The 20,052-nt window shown below is 39.3% G+C and overlaps 1 protein-coding gene and 1 pseudogene across 2 annotated transcripts in view; one reads left to right on the top strand and one right to left on the bottom strand.

Annotated features, from left to right (window-relative positions):
• Nucleotides 1–20,052, top strand: part of LOC150082353 (chitin deacetylase 1 pseudogene) — a 164,716-nt pseudogene that overhangs the window by 70,144 nt on the left and 74,520 nt on the right. The gene's annotated exons all lie outside the window — the stretch shown is intronic.
• Nucleotides 16,710–18,866, bottom strand: LOC150082355 (four-jointed box protein 1-like). Its single transcript, XM_090380493.1, has one exon. It carries the CDS (start codon nucleotides 18,864–18,866, stop codon nucleotides 17,037–17,039), a length of 1,830 nt encoding a protein of 609 aa, XP_090236619.1. The 3' UTR covers nucleotides 16,710–17,036.

Here is a 20,052-nt window from a genome sequence, read left to right as displayed (position 1 = left end):
TTAGCCAATCACTAATCTAGATGATCTGATAGTTTTTTTTTGTGGCATCTGCTCTGTGTAAAGATCCCTGTATAAACCATCCTCCCTCGACAGGTGTTAGAATTTTCTTCTTTTTTTTTTTTCAATAAAAGTTGTGGTGCCCTTTTCAACCAGCCAGACGACATTTGTGAAGTTTGTACGCTGACGAAATACTCTAACTGAATGTGTGTGTCCTTCCTGCACTGGGTCCAGTTTTTTTTTTTTTTTTTTTCTTCTCCTTATTGCAGTTGAGTTCAAAGCAGTTTCATCTTGTAATTCGTGTTCTTCTGGTACGCACACACACACACAACTTAAGGTATCCCTAAGTATGCCTTGAAGCAGTTTGGGGAGAAGCACGGTTAAGTAAGTAATGTTTCTTCATCCCCGATACTCCACAAGCAAGAGTGGGATAGACTTCTTCCCCTGCCGCCTTTAACTTCAAGAGTACCTGCCACTTTATGACTGCATATCGCACCGGTCCTATTGGCTATAAAATGTAATCTTTATTAATTGATCTCGTCGTCTGGCAAGCTACGTTGCGAGAGTTTGATGAATGATTCTTATAATAGTTCAGAATTTTTCGATTACTTCCCATACACGGATGAACAAAATATCGTAGATTCGGTTTTTAAATTAAAAAAAAAATGGAAGACTACCTTAGCAAAGAGCTGCCTTGGTATTGCACACACACACAGATAGCCATAAAGAAAATTTATCTCTCTTCTTTCAACGTTTTAAATCATTACAAATTTTCTGGAAAGTTTATTTCTAATGGAAGAAGGAATCAATGCTATTAAGTCTTCTACAAAGCTTCTTACAGTCTGTATTTGTTTTAAAAATTATTTTTCAGTCAATGCCCACCAGAGTTACTCGTTTTGTAAAGTTTCCGTGAGAAAAAACCGCGCTACCCTTGCCTGACACCGACTAACTGAGCCACGTTGTGAAAGATGTCCATAAAAATTCCTGACGTCATCGACGAGACTCGAACTCGGGTCTTTTCCGCACGGTGTGGGGAGGATAACGATATAACGATTCTACCAACTATCACAAGACGGAATTGGATAGGTATAGATAAATTCTTATTGGTGTAGGTAATATCGCCTAGATGCCATTGTCCAGCAAGGCACAGGTTGATCAAATTGATGTACCACGCGGACATCTTAACATGTTCCACTTCCACGCTCTCTACCATTTGGCAATGTTTTGATGTTTCAATGTTTTGAGTTGGAACAGGCAGCTCAGAGTTCGATTTGAAACCCAAGAAATACCTATGGGATAAACTGGAACGTCGAGTGTGGGCTAGACCAGTACGTTCCCCAAATGGTAGCTCCACTGTTCACTATTCTGCATGGGGATTACAGACCTGCACCCGCTGAAAAGTTTACATTAATTGGGGATATTGGTGTACCTGTTATTGTAAATATAATTTGCTAGAGATGTCTAATGAAGAAAGATGCTTTATAATCTGCTAAGATTAAACCTAAGTCAAGAGTAACCCTAGTGGACAAAATCTTTTCTTCACGTTGAAGAAGAAACTTTGCTATAATAAAAAGCTGGTTGGTGTAGAGTTTCAGACGCATCAGCGATTTAACCATCTTTCGCTGTATATAATATTTCTGTAAATTGTATGTATTCTTTGATATATTTACTTTTTATTGAATAAAAAGCCTGAGACCGATTAACTCGGCCACGTTGTCAAAAAGGCCCATAAAAATTTGAACTCATGCCTTTTCCATCCGGGGTACAGAAGATGGTAATTATACCAACTGCGCTTCAGCAAGCACTGTTAAAAAGTGTGGTTTAAACTGACTTGATGTAATTTTAATCAGTGACATAATTTATATGCATTGCCTAGATTGGATTGGTTTCGGTTTCCTAGTTTGGATGGCTGGTTCGGTGAAAAACAAACCCAAACTTATAGTTGGTTGGTTGTTGTAGGGCTTAAGATTCACTCTTATCAGCCGTCAACGAAGTTGACGATTGATAAGAGTGAATCTTAAGATTTTCTGGAAAAGATGCGTGTCCCCATCAAAAGACAAAATCTTAAGTTTCTTATACATCATTGGGTTAAGCGAATTTGTAGTCTGTGAGAAGGTATTGCGGCCATGGGACCAGATGATATCACAGCAGTCAAAAACTGTAAGTATACGCTGCTTTTACAGGATTAAATTCCTGTAATATTCCTTTGTTGTAAATTCCCAAAATTCGAGAAAGAACTCTTTAAAACGAAAAGTTTGGAAGTCTGAGATATTACAGGAACAAAGTTGAAGGTTGATGAGAGTGAATCAAATAGATGTAAAGCGGTCGTAGACTATAAGGTTAACATTTGAAGAGAACATCAATGTGAGCAGGATGAAATGTCAAGGAATATTTGAATTCCTTTTCCCAAATTAGTTCACAAGAACTGAAAGAATAGGGCGAGATTTTAAGCGGTGGGTTTTCTGGCTGGAAATGCATATTAAGGATTATTTATAAAATGGTGAAGGTAGAAAGATATACAGAGAGTAGGAGTCCAAAAATCTTAGCAATTATGTTAAGTATAGTAATGAGTCCATAAATGCTAGACTTAACTATTTTTATAGAAGAAAAGAGCATGAAAGGCGAAGGTTACCATTAGCGATTATTAATCTTCCAAAAGTACAGATTCAACTGATAAGTAGGGATAGAATGTGACTGCTTGGGAGACTCAAGTTTCAAAATATGAGTATCAAAACATTAAATATGCCGAGAGGAGAGTTGATCGGGACATTTGATTCATGGTAATATGATGGGAGATCTCGGTAACTGTTAGAAATAGCACCAGAGAGACCTGGAACCATGACGTCTAAGGGAAGAGAAAAAAAGTTTGATAAAGTTAGTTTGGTCAGGCCTAACGAAATTCTGGACACTGACTACTTGACATATCTGCTGAATTTTTCTTAATTCATAAGGTAAGGAATAACTTACACATTGTTTCCGAATAACAATAAAGTTTATAAAGGAGTTCTTTCTTGAAAAGGTGCAGATAGTTGACAAGTGCATTGATAAGCCAGCTGCAGAATTAACGAGGCCTAATTACGCCTAATAAGACCTCACGTAGCCGAGTGGTCAGGGGCGACAGTGCAGTCACACGCTCTTTGAGTGGTCGTGGTTCAAGCCTGTGACTACTAAATACGATTAACGATTGTATTCGTGATTTATTGTGAACTCCTCTGACCTGGTGGTGCCGGAGTATATGTTCTTTAGCCAGTGAATTTGGTGAGGACGTGGGTAAAATTGCTAGGCACATGAAAATCTCCTACAGTTAGTGGTAATGTAATTAGTGGTGGCTTAGAAAAGATTGCCTCGTGCATAATACAAGGAACTGTCCATAAGTAATGTCTCTTGGCTGACAATTTTGTAATTCAGTTAGGACCATGACGTTTATATATTGCTAGTACAGATATACACACTGACCAAAGAAATGCGAACCTTTATTCAGTATCGAATCGAGTCAACTTTGTTTCGAATAACAGCAAGTGTGTGTGGTGCGGCTTGGATTCTATAATGTATTTTAGAGCGTTTTGGAGTAATTGTAGCCATTCATCCAGCAAAATATGACGTAGATGTGACGAAGTTAAGGAAGAGGACGTCGTTGCCGAATAGCTCTCTTTATCATATCTCACAATTTCTCAAAAGGATTGAGATGAGGTGAATGTGGGGACCAGGGAAGATGGTGGAAATTCGTGTTATGCTCTCAGAATCATTCTTGTACGATTCTGGCATGATGCGCTGTTGCATTATCATCCATGAAGTGTCCATAACCTTCAGAATGAAAGTGTAACGTTACAGGGTGCAGCAGATATGATACAAAATTGAGGTACTCCCTGGATGACATTCGACTTTCCACTGGTATCAACGGACCCCGTCCGTGCCAACAAAACATTCCCATACCATGATACCACCTCCACATGCTTGGGTTGTCTTAACAAGGCAAGCAGGGTCCATCACTTCTTGAGGTACTCGTCACATTCTCTGCCTACCATCGGTGCAAAACAAAGTGTATCGTGATTCTTCTGACACATGCCGTTCTTCCACGATTCTCGGCACCACTGCAAGCGAAGTTTTCTGTTTTTCTCTGAAACAAGTGGCTTCCGAATAGGCAGGCGACTACCGACACCCAATTTCTTCAATTCCCTGCGCATGGCATGAGTTGAAATAGGACAATTTGGTTGAATTCATATGTTATTTGCTGCACATTGAATGTCCTACTTTTCTGTACAGTTCTCCTTAGAGTATGACGGTTTCTCTCTTGAAGTATTGTTTTCTGCCGCGTTTACCCCTTTGAGATGTGAAAGAACCATTTTTTCCACTTTGCTTTCCAGTCATTAAAAACCTTTGCTATCGATGCTTTTGAAAATCAAAGGCATCGATAGATTAATACAAAGGTTGGTAATTTTTGGCCAGTGAGTGTGTGTATTAAGATGTAAACATACCAAAATAAAAGTTTCTGTTTACTATAGATCTGAAATTATGAACGGTCAGTGACAGGGTTTCTTTACAAGTCCAGGAGAAAACTCAGCTGTCCGGATTCATGAAAAGTTGAGACAGGTATACCAACAAAACAATATTGATATAAGCAATGTTCGTAAATGACTTGAACGTTTTAAAGGAGACTTCACTGACGTTTGGGACCAGCCAAGGAGCGCAAGGCCAAAGTCTCTGTGTACATTGAAGAAAACATTAAGATTTTGGATGAAATGATTCATCCGAATGAGATAAAAGTGTATTCATCCACATCTAAGAGAAGTGTATGAAAATATTTTGGACACATTAGACTATGATGCAAATTGATTTTTTAAAGGCCTGATAACAGGAAATGAGGCTCTTCCATTATGGCCCTTTTTATAATAAACGTCAGTCTATGGAATTAACTCATCCGTCATCTCTGTTGAAACCTCGAATTGCAAGATCATCACAAAAAATGGTTGCTAGTGTTTTGGGACAAAGGCCTAATTTAGGCTGATGTTTTAGAGAAAAATCAAAATTATATTTAAAGAAAGATATTGACAAAAATCTAATAGGTTATAAAACAAAACAAGAAGCTCTATCAGGACACCAAATCACATTACTGAAATCAAATGACTCAAATTAAAATTGCAAATCTGGAGTGGAGAGTTTCGTCTCATCCTGCACATAGTCCGGACATGATGGTAAAGATGATAAAACATTTAGATATAATAAAATAAAATATTTTATACATGCTTCCAAGTGTTTGTTTAATAAATGATATAATTTCAACTTTGTATCTGTTGTCTCTATACTTTTTATGGCCAAAGAGGCATTGTGGACTGCATTTAGTTAACTACCAACCAAAGACCATGGATGAATGTTTACTGAACTACAGTATTTTTAGAAGGGCGATGGGTTAATATAGCAACATCACCGCCCGTCAACAAGACCAAAACTTAATAATAGCATCGATCGCCCAAATATCAGTATCTAAAATACGTCATTGAAGATGGATCCCTCACAGTCATATGAAGACCTAGTTGAGCGCTGAGAAAATCTACTTGCTTAGGATTTAAGATAGTAGGAGCGGGGATTGTGAGAGTCATCCGGATAGACGCTTTCATGATTTCGCATTCAGAAATACCAGCAGTGGAACACTGATTATTATTTGTTGGGTAATGCTCTGGAACTTCAGTAGTCCACGGTTTGAAAAATGTATGGAACAAATTTTGGAACCTTACTTTGTGATGGTTAACTAAGATGAAGTAGGTAAGGTAGTAACAGATCCATTCGAAATTAATACAGATTGAAGAAAATTAGTCGACCATTGATTAAACACTGGTAAGGAGAAATAAAGTAGCACTTGAGGCAGATATGAGAACCAGGATTCAAATGTATGGAAATATGATCAAGTAGAACGTTAAGGCACCACTGCCACGTAATAAGAATAATGTCTCAAAAGCAGACATGAGACGAATTGACAAATCTAGAGCCTTCAGTTATGGATGCTAGAAACAAATTCTGGGTAATTCAAAAAGTCATGATTAGAATCCATTCTGTGTTTGAAATATGGTTTCTACTTCTTGTAGTAACCGAATTCACAATGTCCATGAGATTAATAGTTACTAGATAGCTAATAACTAGTAATATCATGGAATTATTAGTTATTAGCTCTTCTAGATAACTTGCGATTGGTAGTAATGCAGCGAAAGAAGTAAAAAGAAGTTAGGCTTAGTAGCAATAGTCTTGATTCATATGCAGTGAATCAAGTTAGGCATAAAGAAATTGTGGAAGTTAGCTACAAAAACTGCCTGAAATTTGTTAAAAATTCACAAGAGGATAAGGAATGGCTTATTACAGACTACTCGAGAATAATTGAATGAAATTGAGACCCCCAAAATACTCTCGTAAGTTGAATGAAAGCGTGCCCACTAGCAAAATCGACCATACAAACAGAACCCACACTCAGCTCATGTAGCAAACACTTAGATTCATTTAGAAAATCGGAATTGGGTTCACCAACTCTCCAGAGTAATCGTGTCCCCTCGTTTATGATTCTAGGGAGAGGAGAAGGATGCTCAAAGAAACTGTTTATAGAGATCTAATACCATCATGTGCGTGGTGGGTACTTGATCTTATCTCTGTAATATCGAGGTTCTTTTGATGCTAAAGGATTTAACAGTACATCAAGACTCTCGAATCGAATAAACTCTCACTTGTGCATCAGCTTACCCACTATTGCTCTACATTAAGTAGAGGGATTATTCCCTGTTAAGATTATTATCTGAGGACGAATATCCAGAGTGGGGTTCACAACATAAGACGGGAAAACTAAATAGCAAATCATGTAATCAATACAAAATCCGCAATCTTCAGAAATCACATTCCATAACCTTCCAAACATAGTATGAATGCATTTAGTACAGTAGTAGCATGATCTATATTAGTAACATGATCTGAAGGTATTAATTATATTAGTACCAATGCTAATACTTTAATATATTAGCATTGAATGTACTGGAGTATTGGCAAAATGATACAAGGAGCAAGCCATGCTTTTCTTCCTTCCGTATGTAGGCTAAAGGAATGTTTTCGGATATCTATCTACAATTATCCCTCTCTTAATGCTCCCTGTGTATGTACCTTGCAGATTCCAGCTTTCCAAACACTATAACAGAAATCATGTTTGTGGTGACAAATATATCCCTTTGTGCCCTCAACCAACCATGTCCCTTCTCTATATCCTTCTAAGGTCCACATCTGTCCCAAAATGTCGTTTCTAAACATGCAGTAGTATTCAAGTTGTGACTTAACCATTGCATTGTATAATGGAACAGAATAACCAATTTTCTATCTCTATTAACAAAGCGGTTAGTAGCTAATTAGATTGAGTAGACATGATCTCCATTTAATCACAGCCATGCTGTGATTACTCTTATAATTCCATTCCTGTTCAAGTTAACCTATAGTATCCTTAACTAAGGATTCCGTAATCTTTTCTGGTAAGGAAGTTAAACTGGTAGGTCTAGAGCTATTGATTTCTCCTTTGAGCCACCTTTTCGAATATGGTTGAGTACCTTCAGTCTATAAGGATTTTACCTCAATCCAAGGATTCTCTCTTTATAACAGCTAAATTTTCGGAGAATTGTTTAAAAAATAAAATTTTATCCTGAAGGTAGCAACAGAGTGAAGAATCCGATAGAAGAAAGTGAGTTTTAAAATCAGTTGCAACTGGTTTTGAAACTTGAGCTAAACCTTGCTCCTATTGACGATCTCGGCTGTTGACGATCCAACATTATACTGAAGTGTAACTTCACAAGAAGGTAATGTGAAATAATCTCATCGACCGGAGGTTTAATATTAAATGGTCTCAGTGAAGCTTCGATTTAAATCGTTCACCAAAGCCAAAACATGCAGTTAGAAGAGGGGTTTGGTTTTCAATAATGACCAAGATTATTTTAAATAACTGAGTAATTTTGTTTTGCGAGGGGCGTTAACGGAGGTGACCATTTCTAACAATCGAATTGAGGTTATGGATACTTTGTCCCAAACTGATTTTTCAATATTCTGTATTCTATAGATTTTTTAATATTTTTTATTCCATTAATTCAATATCGGTTCATAAGATTTAAATTCCTCATGGGGAAACTTAAAGGTATGGGCCAAAAAATTAGAAACCTTTATTCAATATCTAGTAGGGCGACCTTTGGTTCGAACTACAGCCCATACACCTATATAACGGATTGTATTGGTATCCGAGGGTGTCTAGCTACAGATCTGAAGATTCTTTCATCAGGATATTTCTCAGCTGCTGTGGTCGGTATAGAACTGTGAAGCCGAACTGTCGTTTCTAACATATCCCAGATATTCTCAATTGGATTCAGATATCGAGAATTAGGCAGCTTGGGTAGTTGTTGGAAATCTTGGGAATATTCCTCGAACCATTCACATACAGTTTTGGCACGTGGATAATTTTGAAAGATTCCATCTCAGTCAGGGTAAAAACGAAGCATTGTATGATGACATTTTCTATGACAGAAAGATATTCATTGGAGATAACGCGACTTTCTAATGGTATGAGCAGACCCAGTGCGTACCAACACAACATACCCCCATATCGTGATACTACTGCCAACTGTTTCGATGGTGGACACAAGACGGTCTGGATGCATGGCTTCGTGAGGTTTATGCCACGCTTTCACCCTACTATTGGTGCATGAAAGTTTTTTTTTTCCTTTTTACAGATAGAAGTGGCTTTTGTATAGGCTCATTGCTATCAAATCCCAGATTCTTCAACTCCCGCGCATAGTTCAGTTGGAAATGAGTGTTTCTTTACCTAAATTGAATATTTTTCTTGGAGTACCGGCTTTCTGCAGAATTTCTTCCTTTTAGAGTCGCATTCTCTTTTTGTCTTCGGCAAATTGCATGCTTTTGAGATGGTTGCTTTCGACACACCAGTGATTTCCCTTTGTTTTCTCACTTGTGACTCCTGCTAAACGTGCTCCAGCAATAACACCTCCTGCCTTCCTCATTACTGGATCAACTAACAAGTCCCAGAAAAGCGTACATTATTTATCTGATGCCAAGGAACTTATGATGATGCCATGTTCCAACTTACATTTGCATAACGTACGTTTAATTATCTATTGACGCCAATGGTTAAAGGTTTCTAATTTTTTGTCCAGAATTGTTTTTTTTTTTTCCTCATTCTCCACAGATTTTTTTCCCCTTTTTTCTCAGTTGCACAAATTCTTTCTTGGCAGCAACTCAATTGTGGTGTAAGGATCACTGGAAATGGCGCCGAAAAATATTTTCGAATTCATAACTCAACTGTGAATTTGAAAATTCACGAAGGTCGCTTTTGAATATTTCTCTCTCCTCCAACATTCTTTAAAAGTACATTCGACCAGAGCAACTTTGTAAGTACACGCACATTAGGGGTGAATAATATACACAGACACACATAACCAGCCACTCCCGGCATATTAAATGCAAATTAAGAACATCCGGTCCGCCACTACCTATGAACTATCCCGAGTATACACAACGTAAGAGAAGAGTGAGGGGGGGGGGGAGACAGAAAGAAAGAAAGAAGAAAGAATCTTTCAAATGCTTTCGTTCTATTTGGTCTGTCTCGCGATCTTACCCGCTTTCATTTTGTCTCTGATATGAGCAAAAACTCAAGCAGTCAGCTTAAATCAAATCAATTCCCATTTGAATTTTGAACCGAAAATTTTCTTAAATTAATTCTGATTGGTGTCTTGCGTACTTCTGTTGCACTCTGCACACGGTAAGTTCTATAATTAATTTAGTATAATTCTATTTTCGAAGTTAAAATAAGAGAAAAATTGTATTGATTAAATAGGTATGAGCCTAACAGGCCAAATCAGTTTACTTTAAATTATATGATGAAATAATCACCAGATGTCACCATATTGTGTATGCACTTCGCTACGAGTTGCCTTGGTATTGCATTGCTTTAAATGAAAGGCACTGCTCCAATGAAGAAGTATATTGCTTTTTATTTAAAGTGTATGTCACTACCAGATCCGGGTTTTGGCTCTGGAGTCGCATCAGGGGGCATTGTGAAGACCTGAGAAACCCACTGAGAGATATACCCACAATATGTCTGCAATATTGTGTTGATTAAGCAGTTTATGAGCATTGCAACTCAATGCTAAAAAGCACATTTGAATTATACGATTAAGGATATTCTATTGTTAATTTTTGTTACAAACCAAATGTCGCTAAGCAACAATACTTTTAGTATTAGTTAATAAAATCGGTTGTTGATAAGCAACATCCCTTTCATTGTTAGAATAATAAATTAGCATTATTGAAAAATGAATAGCAGCATCTGCATTTCAAAGCAGTATTGCTTAATGGCACCAGTAAGAAGCTGTCCAGCTGCTAATAAGAATAATGAAACCAGATCTTGCTAAGTGATATTGCTAAGCAACCCACTTTCATTGTTAGAATAATAAAATTAATTGTTGCTAGTAGCACCGTTTTTATTGTTAGAATGATAAAATTGCTTTGCTGAGCAACACTGCTTTCATTGTTAGAATAATAAAGTTGATTGTTGCTAAGCAACACAGTTTTCATTGTTAGAATAAAAACATTAGCTGTTGCTAAGCGACATCCCTTTCATCCTTAGAATAATCAATTGGAATTATTCTAACAATGAAGGCAATGTTGCTAAGCAACACCGATGTCATTGTTAGAATTATAAAATTGGCTGTTGCTAAGCGATTTTCATTTAACTGTTGCACGACTTTGTATTGTTTTAACTGTATGGAGAAGATCGACAAATGGGCTGGCTGATTAATAGTTTAAATAGGTATCCATAAATTTCTTATAAATATGCAAATGCATAAAGTGATTTACAATCGCTTCTGACTCGAATACCAAAGGATGAGCAAGTGCAGTCGAGGTGTCAACAGAGGAGTAATTACTCTATAACGTACCTGGCGTATGTGAAGGGCAGCGATAAGTCTTAGCTCGCTATATGACATATGCAAGCGCATTCTAATAAACACTACCGTGTTTCTACTTGGTGTGCTGCCCATCCTCCTCTGTTGATTTCCTTATTACGGCTATATCTCTTGTGCAATGCAGCAATGGTATGTCTTCGTGCTTATAAACAATACCACGGATGACAGCTATTTACAAAAGCTGTGGTTTTTGCTTCCTACACCGAACACCTCAAGACCTGTCGTGTTCCGGGCACTCATTTCCCATCGGCGCCGTTTAAGGCATAACACTGGTTAGAGGGGAATGGGGGTGGAGGAGTGGAATCTCCGCAGATAAAGAAGAGGTTAAACATTATCGTTTAAATAGCACGGGTTAAGTTTGCAATTGTCTTCACGAAACTCCCAGACATGATGCATATGATGGCTTCTCACGGTTTCGTGTTCAGTGCGTGAAATTAATTTCAGTTTGGTCATGGATTAATAATCCATTTGGTTAATACTGGGATGGAACGAAATTCCCAATGCGGAGTGGAACGTTCTAAAACCGGACAAACGTCAAAATAGAAATTAGAAAATAATCGAAGTTGATAATGGTCGTTAGATATGTCTAATACAATTATGTTTTAGACAATCTAACAATATTAATAACAACATCTAACAATAATCATCGATAATGCACTGATATACATCTGTAACTCAAATCCAAGAGATATTAATAAATTAAATACAAAATATAGTAAGAAAACGAAAGACTCCTTTGAATAACCCAACACTGAGAAAAAAGTTTGTTTATTGTACTTAGACTATACAGAAGAAGTCTTGAACATTTCATAAAAATACAACCAAGAAAAAAATATATATACAACCGCAAGTGAGATGTGTGGTTCAAGAAGCAGACGATATATTGCTTCACTTAGCAACCAATAATGAAAAGGAGTTGCCGTAGCCGAGGGAGCATTAGCACACGTGACTTGAGTGACCAGGGTTCAAGAGCGTGACTGCTAAATACGGTGCTGTTTCTTGTGTTCTCTCTATTTGTGAACTCCTCTGACCGTGTGGTCGTCCCGGAAAATAAAATAGAAAATTTATTTAATGTTGCTTAGCAACTGCAAAGTTTTGCTCTAAGAACGAAAGTAGTGTTGCTTAGAAACGATTAGCTTTAATGTTCTAACAATGAAACCGATGTTGCTTAGCAACGATTATGTTCTAACAATGAAACCGATGTTGCTTAGCAACGATTATGTTCTAACAATGAAAACTACGTTACTTAGCGACGATTAGCTTTTATTGTTTTGACAATGAAATCCATGTTATTTAGCAACGCTTTAATGTTCTAACAATGGAAACTATGTTACTTAGCAACGATTAGCTTTTAATGTTCCAACAGCGAAATCGATGTTACTTAGCAGCGATTAGCTTTAATGTTCTAACAATGAAATCGATGTTACTTAGAAACGATTAGCTTTTAATGTTCTAACAATGAAAACGATGTTCCTTGTCAACAGTCGATTTTATTGTTCTTTAACAATTATACGTAGCAGAATTTTGATTTTTTTTTTTTTCCGGGTGCTTAGCAACCTTCTCTTTTTTTTTAATTTAAAAATTTATTTTCAGTTTAAGAACATTTCAGGAAGTTAGGAGAATACAATTTACAATAAAGTTTAAACTCCTATATGACGCACAGGAGCAAAACTTATTTAACAATTGTTTTAAATAAAAAGTTTTAAGTACATTTGCCAAGCAACTCGATTTAAAGCTGTTGTCTCATCTCTTTCAGCGCCATAAAGTGGCAGTTAAAATATCAATAATTACAAAATAATCTGGTTTCATTTATTGAGAGAAATATTTACTCATTTGTAAATAATGGCGTCGTTTCTTACTGGAGATACTGATAATTAGCAATTAGAAATTTTAATAACTCAGAAGGGAAATGGTGCTTTTCAAATGGTAGCACACATTCCTAAAGTTTCAGGCCTTTTGGTTTTGCGATCTATGGTGCTAATAGACAGACAAACAGGCTGTTTTATTATTTTTGTATTAATTTATTCTTATTTATAACTTTTATCTAAAAGTATACAAATACGAAAACGAGCAACATACATAAATTTTGATAGGAGCACCGCTTTATGAATTCTTAATCTCTTGGGTCAAATTAAGAATTTCATTTAATTCTTAATTCTTGAGTAACATAAATATCGATTGATTTGGTCAGTAATTAGTTCGTGAACCAGATCAGCTAGTGATGATGGTGTTTTATTCTTCCAGGACTACATAGAAAAGGGATTTTTTTTTCAGACGTTTTCCGAGGTGCCAATAAATGTTGACACGAATTAATTTTAAAAGGCAAGAAGACATTCTTAGCCACATTTCCCCTGTATAACCGCGGTTTTAAGGGCTCTTTTTTTATAAAGTACACTGTGGCCTGCAAATTGTATTGAAAAAACTTAGGTTCGAATCCTGTCTCAACTGTTGCTTTTATAAGTTTTTTCTCATCGTGGAGTCGGCTAAGAGGCGTGCTATTACATATCCAATTCTTCCTTTCTTTCCTTTTTTGCAGAGATTTTAAAGGAGTTATTTTGTGTCTTTTATACTTTGAGAATGAATTCTGTGTATCAACTACATTAAAAATGTCCCGATAGATCCAGCGTGGTAGCTGCGCACTTTGGTTCCACAAATATTTTGTTGATGAAGAAAGGAACTGCCCCATTACTTATGAGTGATGTGTAGCTGCAGAAACAAAATGTTTTAAAATTATAAAATAGTTTTAAAGTTAGCGGACAAATTAAATTATTGAAATTAAACTTATAATTCTTTGAGTTTTGTAAAATGTTTAAGCTTCGGTTAGGTTTCAAACACATGCTACTGTTGCATGTGTTGTCCAATAATTGGTTTAATAATCTGATTATTAAATTGAATGATTGATAATAACTAAAACTAAATGTTGCTAAGCAATATCGCTTTAATTTTTAAAATATAACTTGTTGCTAAGCAATATCGCTTTAATTGTTAAAATATAACTTGTTGTTAAGCAATATCATTTTAATTGTTAAAATATAACTTGTTGCTAAGCAATATTGCTTTAATTGTTAAAATATATCTGTTGCTAAGCAGTATCTTTTTCATGTTCTCTTTCATATTGATAATGAAACTAGTTGTTGCTAAGCAAAGTCACTTTAATTGTTAAAATATAACTCTGTTGCTAAGCAACATAGTTTCATTGTTAAAATATAGAAACTGTTGCTAAGCAACATATTTTTCATAGTAAAATATAGCAACTGTTTCCAGGCAACATAGTTTCATTGTTAAAATATAACAACCGTTGCTAAGCAACAGTTTCTTTGTTAAAATATAGCAACTGTTGCTAAGCAACAAGAGTTCTGATGTGAAATTCATCTTTTTTTGTTGGAAATTTCGCATGATATTACAAACATTAATTTTTTTCCAATAAGTCAGCCACTGTAAAGAAATTTAGCACATACCTTATGTACATTGTAAACTGTAAAAAAAACGTAAATTATTCACATAAATCTAGTTATGTTTATTTTTAATATATAACGAATAATTTAGTTACACTCTAAATAATGTTTATTTAACATTGAAGTGTTGATTAGTTTAACTGATAGCGTGGACTGACTTCTGTATTAAGGTTTAAGATATATTTAAAGGAGGGACGATTCAAATTATAACAACAAACAAGTTCTAGCTATCTCCCCCACTCACAATGAATATTTTATAAACACTTTCAGAAACTACTCCACTAATTTTGCCTAAGTGGGCAAAGGAAATGTTTTATAAAGGGACAGTAAAGAATTTAGGGTCACATTGGAGCCTTTACTTTAAGATGAAAATATTTATAAATTTCTTTTCAAACATGAGAATACCCATAAAGATACTAAAAATGAAACCAATGAGTTGTTTTTACTCCTAAGGCTGATTCTACCAGGTTTCAGTACCAGAATCCAAGCCTCCATCTTTTCGTGATCTTTATCTGATAAGCTAAAGAGAATTTTTCAGCCAAACATTCTTTGAAACACTGGTAGTGCGTTGATAAGAAACTGATTATGGCATCATAATCAGTTTCTCGGGGGAAGAGAGAGATTTTAAGTTAAAAATGAAATTTGGGGGTGTAATTCGTATATTTCAACACTTCCCTTAGGATAGAGAAGTTTTGAAATGAGAGTTACATTTATTCTGGTGTTCGCTGTACTTATCGAGTAGGGAAAATGTACAATGTACATTTAAGGAATTCCAATGCCTCCTTTCCTTTTGGAGAGAGTCCCCTGGAAACCTTGCACTACTAAAACATTTCGAGAAACAGCAAACGTTCAAAGCAGAAAGGCTAATGTCAAGATTGTAAACTCAGCACCAGGTCTCTAGAGGGTTACCCATGGAACAACTCACCTGCCCACGTGTACTATGTCCTTAAATTGCGTTCTTGGATTTGCTGTTTTGCTGAATGAAAGTCCCGGGTTTCCGAGGAAAACCTTGCCATACGCGCTGAGAGAGAGACTAACTCAGCCATGGAGTGAAAAAAAAAAACCCTCCCATCAAAGTCCGTCGCGTCATTCACGGGATTCGAACCCGGGCCTTTTTCATTCGTTGTGGACTGGGGGTAGGGAGTGATCATAACCACTATGCCAATCGCTGGGACGCTCCATAGGATTAGCATTATGAGCTGATTGCATGAATAGTCTAGTCTCTCGCGGGATGAAAATCGCAACGAGATCAAACCCTGATAGTTCGAAATCTGTCAAACTGGATTTCTATGGGAAGCTTAACCGGATGCCACAATATAGGAGCAAACTCTACGTAATCCAGATTAGTTGTCTATATAAGATGGGAAACAAGAAGGCCCACAAGCCAGGTAAGGCCCTAGCAATTGTTCCTATTTTTATAAATAGGAAAAATTGCTTAAGTTAGTATTGAAACGTAAACAGGATGGTCTATATACCTCAATGGAAATTTATTGGATATGGGCTGTTTTAGACAACTCTGTACCCATCAGTGTTAAAGTTATTGCTTTGGATTAAAATCTAATGGCCACCATCTTGAAAATTAATCATTCTAATTCTCGATTACAATGTTTTATCTCTAGCTTATTTCAGTTGGAAAGAAAGTGTTTCCTGATTGGTTGTTGGTTCTTTATGTAAACAAACACAGATGTTTTGTACAATATACTTTGTGTAGAGCGTCCAGATGCCAGTTTGTTTCTCGGTAATCAAAAGAGAGACTTCAAGAATAGCCTGCAAGATGTTATCTCGAAGTGTGTGGGGAGGAGATTATTCGTGCGCCGGCCAGAGCACTCATAAATGCGATGGAAGGTTGAAGATAAAGCCTACTCTAATAAATAAACCATTAAGATGTCGGTTGTTGCGATGGTACAAAGTTGTGATTGACTTTTTGAGTAACTTCAGAAATCTGACGAAGTTATTATCAGAAAGAAGAAAAAGATAGAATCTTTTTTTCTTCTTTTTTTTTTTAATGTGTGTGATGGCAGCTGTGAATGAGCAGACATTTTGGTGGCATTAAAAAAATCCCTTTATAATGTACACATATTTACATCTCATTAATTTACACATAAAATAATTTGGCGCTGTACATTCTGGCGCTGAGATTGCGCACTTTGCAAAGTTCCTAAAAAAAAAAGTCTCAAAAATAAACAAAAACGTTCAAGATGGTCCACTTACGTTTCCTTGGCAACTAGATAACGAAAACGTTGATGTCGAGTTCAGCACGAGCCGGGTTCTGTAATGGGCTTTGTGATGAATACGTTTAGAACTGGAAGTAGCCATTGTTAGTGGGGTTGGGTCTCTCCACTCAAGTCCACGTTCTTTGGGAGCGGACCGAGAGCGCCTGCAGGCAGGGAACTGTCCTATCTGCACAACACGTGTTGCACAAGGGGGTGAGCTTGTTGAGCAAGACCGATTGCTGGCCGCTCACCGATAATGACTGAAACTTTTCGGGGAAAACGAGAGGCCGGTGGTCACAGATGGGCATTGATTAACCTCACGCGAGGTCAGGGCCGGTGCAAAGTAGGAATTTTAATGCGGCTGACCATACGAGGGCGGGTCAACATTATCGTTTCGGCCTCCGTCCGGTAGCCTCGTGTCCGAACCTCGCCTCACAGTCTTGAATGTGCTCGTGCACAGTGGCCACCCGTTCTTTAAGCGTCTTCAGGTTGCGTTCGGGCAAAAAGGGCAACCATTTCTCCATTCCGGGATCGTGCGCGTGGAAAGCGTTCTTCAGAAGACCCCCGATGTTGGAGGAGTGCAGTTTTTTGATGGCGTTCGCCGTCTGTCGGCGGAAGACACAGAGGGACTCCAGAAGGGTTCGATGGAAGTGTTCGTACTTGTCGAGCAGCCGATAGCCATGAAGGAGACCCGACTCGTTGTCCAGGAAGAGTAAGAGGCCGCTTTGCCGACATCTTGCCAAGTTGTGTGCGGGATACTTCATCATTTCGGCGTTCCACTGTTCGTTGTACATGTTGTTGACCACCCTGTCCAGATTGGCGGTCAGGTAATCGAAAACGACCAGATCGCTCCACTGCACCAGCTCTGCCAATTCGCCTGCGGTTCTGCCCAAGAGATCATCGGCGATCGGATAGAGATGTCGATCCTTTGACTGAAAATGTACCGGAATGTAAGCGGGCACGAGGTCGTCTATGAATCTGGTAAGCACCACGGGCCTTTCGGTACTCCAGCGGGCCAGCTGGACCTGCGCCGACACCACGTGCCATTGCTGTTTGCTCTCCTGGACACTCACCAGTACGGAGGGGGGCAAGTTCCTCACGTTGAGAAATCGGGCGAGGTAGAAAGAGAAGATTTCTCCCTGGATCTGGTCGTTATTCTGCCGATAACGACAGCAGGAACGCTTGCCGGTGTCAAAGGTCAAAAGTCGGTTCTGCATTCTGCCGCATCCATCTTCCACTTTCAGAATGCTCGTCGTGTTCACCAATTTCCTCCATTCTATCGCTTCTTCGTCGCCATAACCTTTCGGCACGAGCCCCTCGAGGTCGTCGGTCCAATACGCTCCGTCGACGATCGTGTCAAGGGTCAAAAATGGATTTTTGACCGTCTCGTTGACCTCGGTCGCCAATCCTTCGGTGATGTAGTCGTAAAGCGATCCCGTCGGGGGTGATTGGGGGTCAGCCTTATTGCTCGCCTTCTTTTTCTTCTTTCCTGGTTTAGCGTGCAGTTCGCCTAGTCCGGGGGTAGCCGACATTCCCGGCGTTTTGTTGTGTCGCTGCTGAGGCACCACAGCGACCCCGCGTGGTGCAGACTCGGTGGTGGGGCCGTCTTTGCCGCTATGGGAACGCTGCTGAACCGCTTCAGTGACAGCTACCTCGGCTCGCTCTTCGACAGCCCCCACGGCGACACGGCCTGGCGAGGCAGGAGAGTTACGGTGGAGGTCGATGATGCCCTCATGAATATACCGAGGCGTATCGGCGGCCCTAACCTTCGTACTGTGCACCGCTTCGGGGAGATCCTGGGAAAGGACGACGCCAGAACGCTGCAAGCGTCTGTACAAGTGGGTGGAGGGGTAATAATTTACCTTTCTCGTCCCGCTAGAAACAAACGCTTCGTTCTCCTTGGCCGCCGTCGTACGCATAAAATCCAGGACACTGCCTTGAGTTCGTGAATCCCTGCCGCTGATGGAGGTCGGCGTAGCGTCCGTAGCGGAGGGCGAGACATGGCTCTGTGGCATTCCTCTGCTAGGGAGTGGCCGAGATTGGCCTTCCGATAGTTCGGCATTCTGTGGAGTCACTGTAGGCACGTGCATTTGGGACGCACTATGGTTCGGGAGAAACACATAAACGCTCAGTATTAATCCGATCGCCAAGCCAAGGGTGAAGGCCAGACCGGTGGAAGCCAAACACGCTGCGGATGACATGCGCCGAAGACTCATCGCCACGGTCACTTACAGTCGGGAGGGAACAACACTGGAACGTGCCGCGTCCATGGCCAATAATTGTCCTATCTAATTAAACAGGTCCCGGATGTGTGCGGGTGACGTCCATGAAACACGTGCATGCAATCATCGTTGGGTGTAATCCACGCACGTGGAGGGTTGCCGAGTGGGGGAGGGAATCGATTCACATATAGAACAACTCACTCCAAAGTCACCAAAAGATCAAAGGTCGCTCACTAATCGGAGAAACTGTTCGTTCGCAGTAGGTGCGAATGCGAGTCCAAAGGGGTGATGGGAAGGTCCTGGGAGGAATCGCTGCAGCACCTCTTAACTGGGTTCGACACCGTGACTGCTTGTCGGACTGGCTCCACAGTAGAAAAAGGTCATCGCACGCCGTTCGTCTGCCTATCGCTTCCTTATCTGTTGCACGAGCCTCAAAAACGTCGCTAAAATGGCGTCTTTATCGGAAGCCCGGGCGAGCACTTCTCATCGACAGGTGCGAACACCGTTCGCCCTCCAAATGCATTCTCCTTCGGACTGTTGCTCTTTGGGGACGATCGCAGCGATCTTTTCACCTCGCCGGAGAACACAGCGACAATAGTACGCCGGTCGAGCGCCAAACTGTTACTAAGTGCCTTCGGTGTCTGCACTGCGCGTGCGTTCACGATCGTGTGCCTCCCTCGCTCTCGACCCTAGCGAGGAGACGATTCACATGCGTAGTGGAGAGGGTTTGGCGAGAGAAATGCGCACTTTGGCCTACCCTCTGGCGTGCCCCGTGGACAGTGGACCTGTAGGGAGACGGCGAATTACGACGTCATCGGCTATTCTTGCCGTTGTCGGAGATGCAGCACACAAACATGCGCACAACTCCGCTGATGCACAACGCTGATAGTTGGCTTCCCTGGCGGCGCGTTATTTGCATAAATTAATACCGCAAAACAGGTGCAAAGCATTTACAAAGGGGTCTCGTCTAATGACGCAAAGTGAGCATCTGAGATAAAGAACTCTCATCGAGTTTTCTCTTGGCCACTGCAAGAACGGGTTCGTTTTCTTCCCCTTGGCAAATGCAACATTTGCTGTACTTCGATCTAATTGGCTGTCACGCTCTTTGATGTACTGTACGATCATATAAAATATGTGTACGTTTATCTCCTTCAGTGTATTGTGCACGGTTTTTCTATTA

This window comes from Mastigoproctus giganteus, chromosome 8 (assembly GCF_048544385.1).
Source record: "Mastigoproctus giganteus isolate SK-2022 chromosome 8, ASM4854438v1, whole genome shotgun sequence".
In the NCBI taxonomy this organism is placed as follows: domain Eukaryota; kingdom Metazoa; phylum Arthropoda; class Arachnida; order Uropygi; family Thelyphonidae; genus Mastigoproctus; species Mastigoproctus giganteus.
This window is presented reverse-complemented; position numbering and strand designations above follow the sequence as displayed.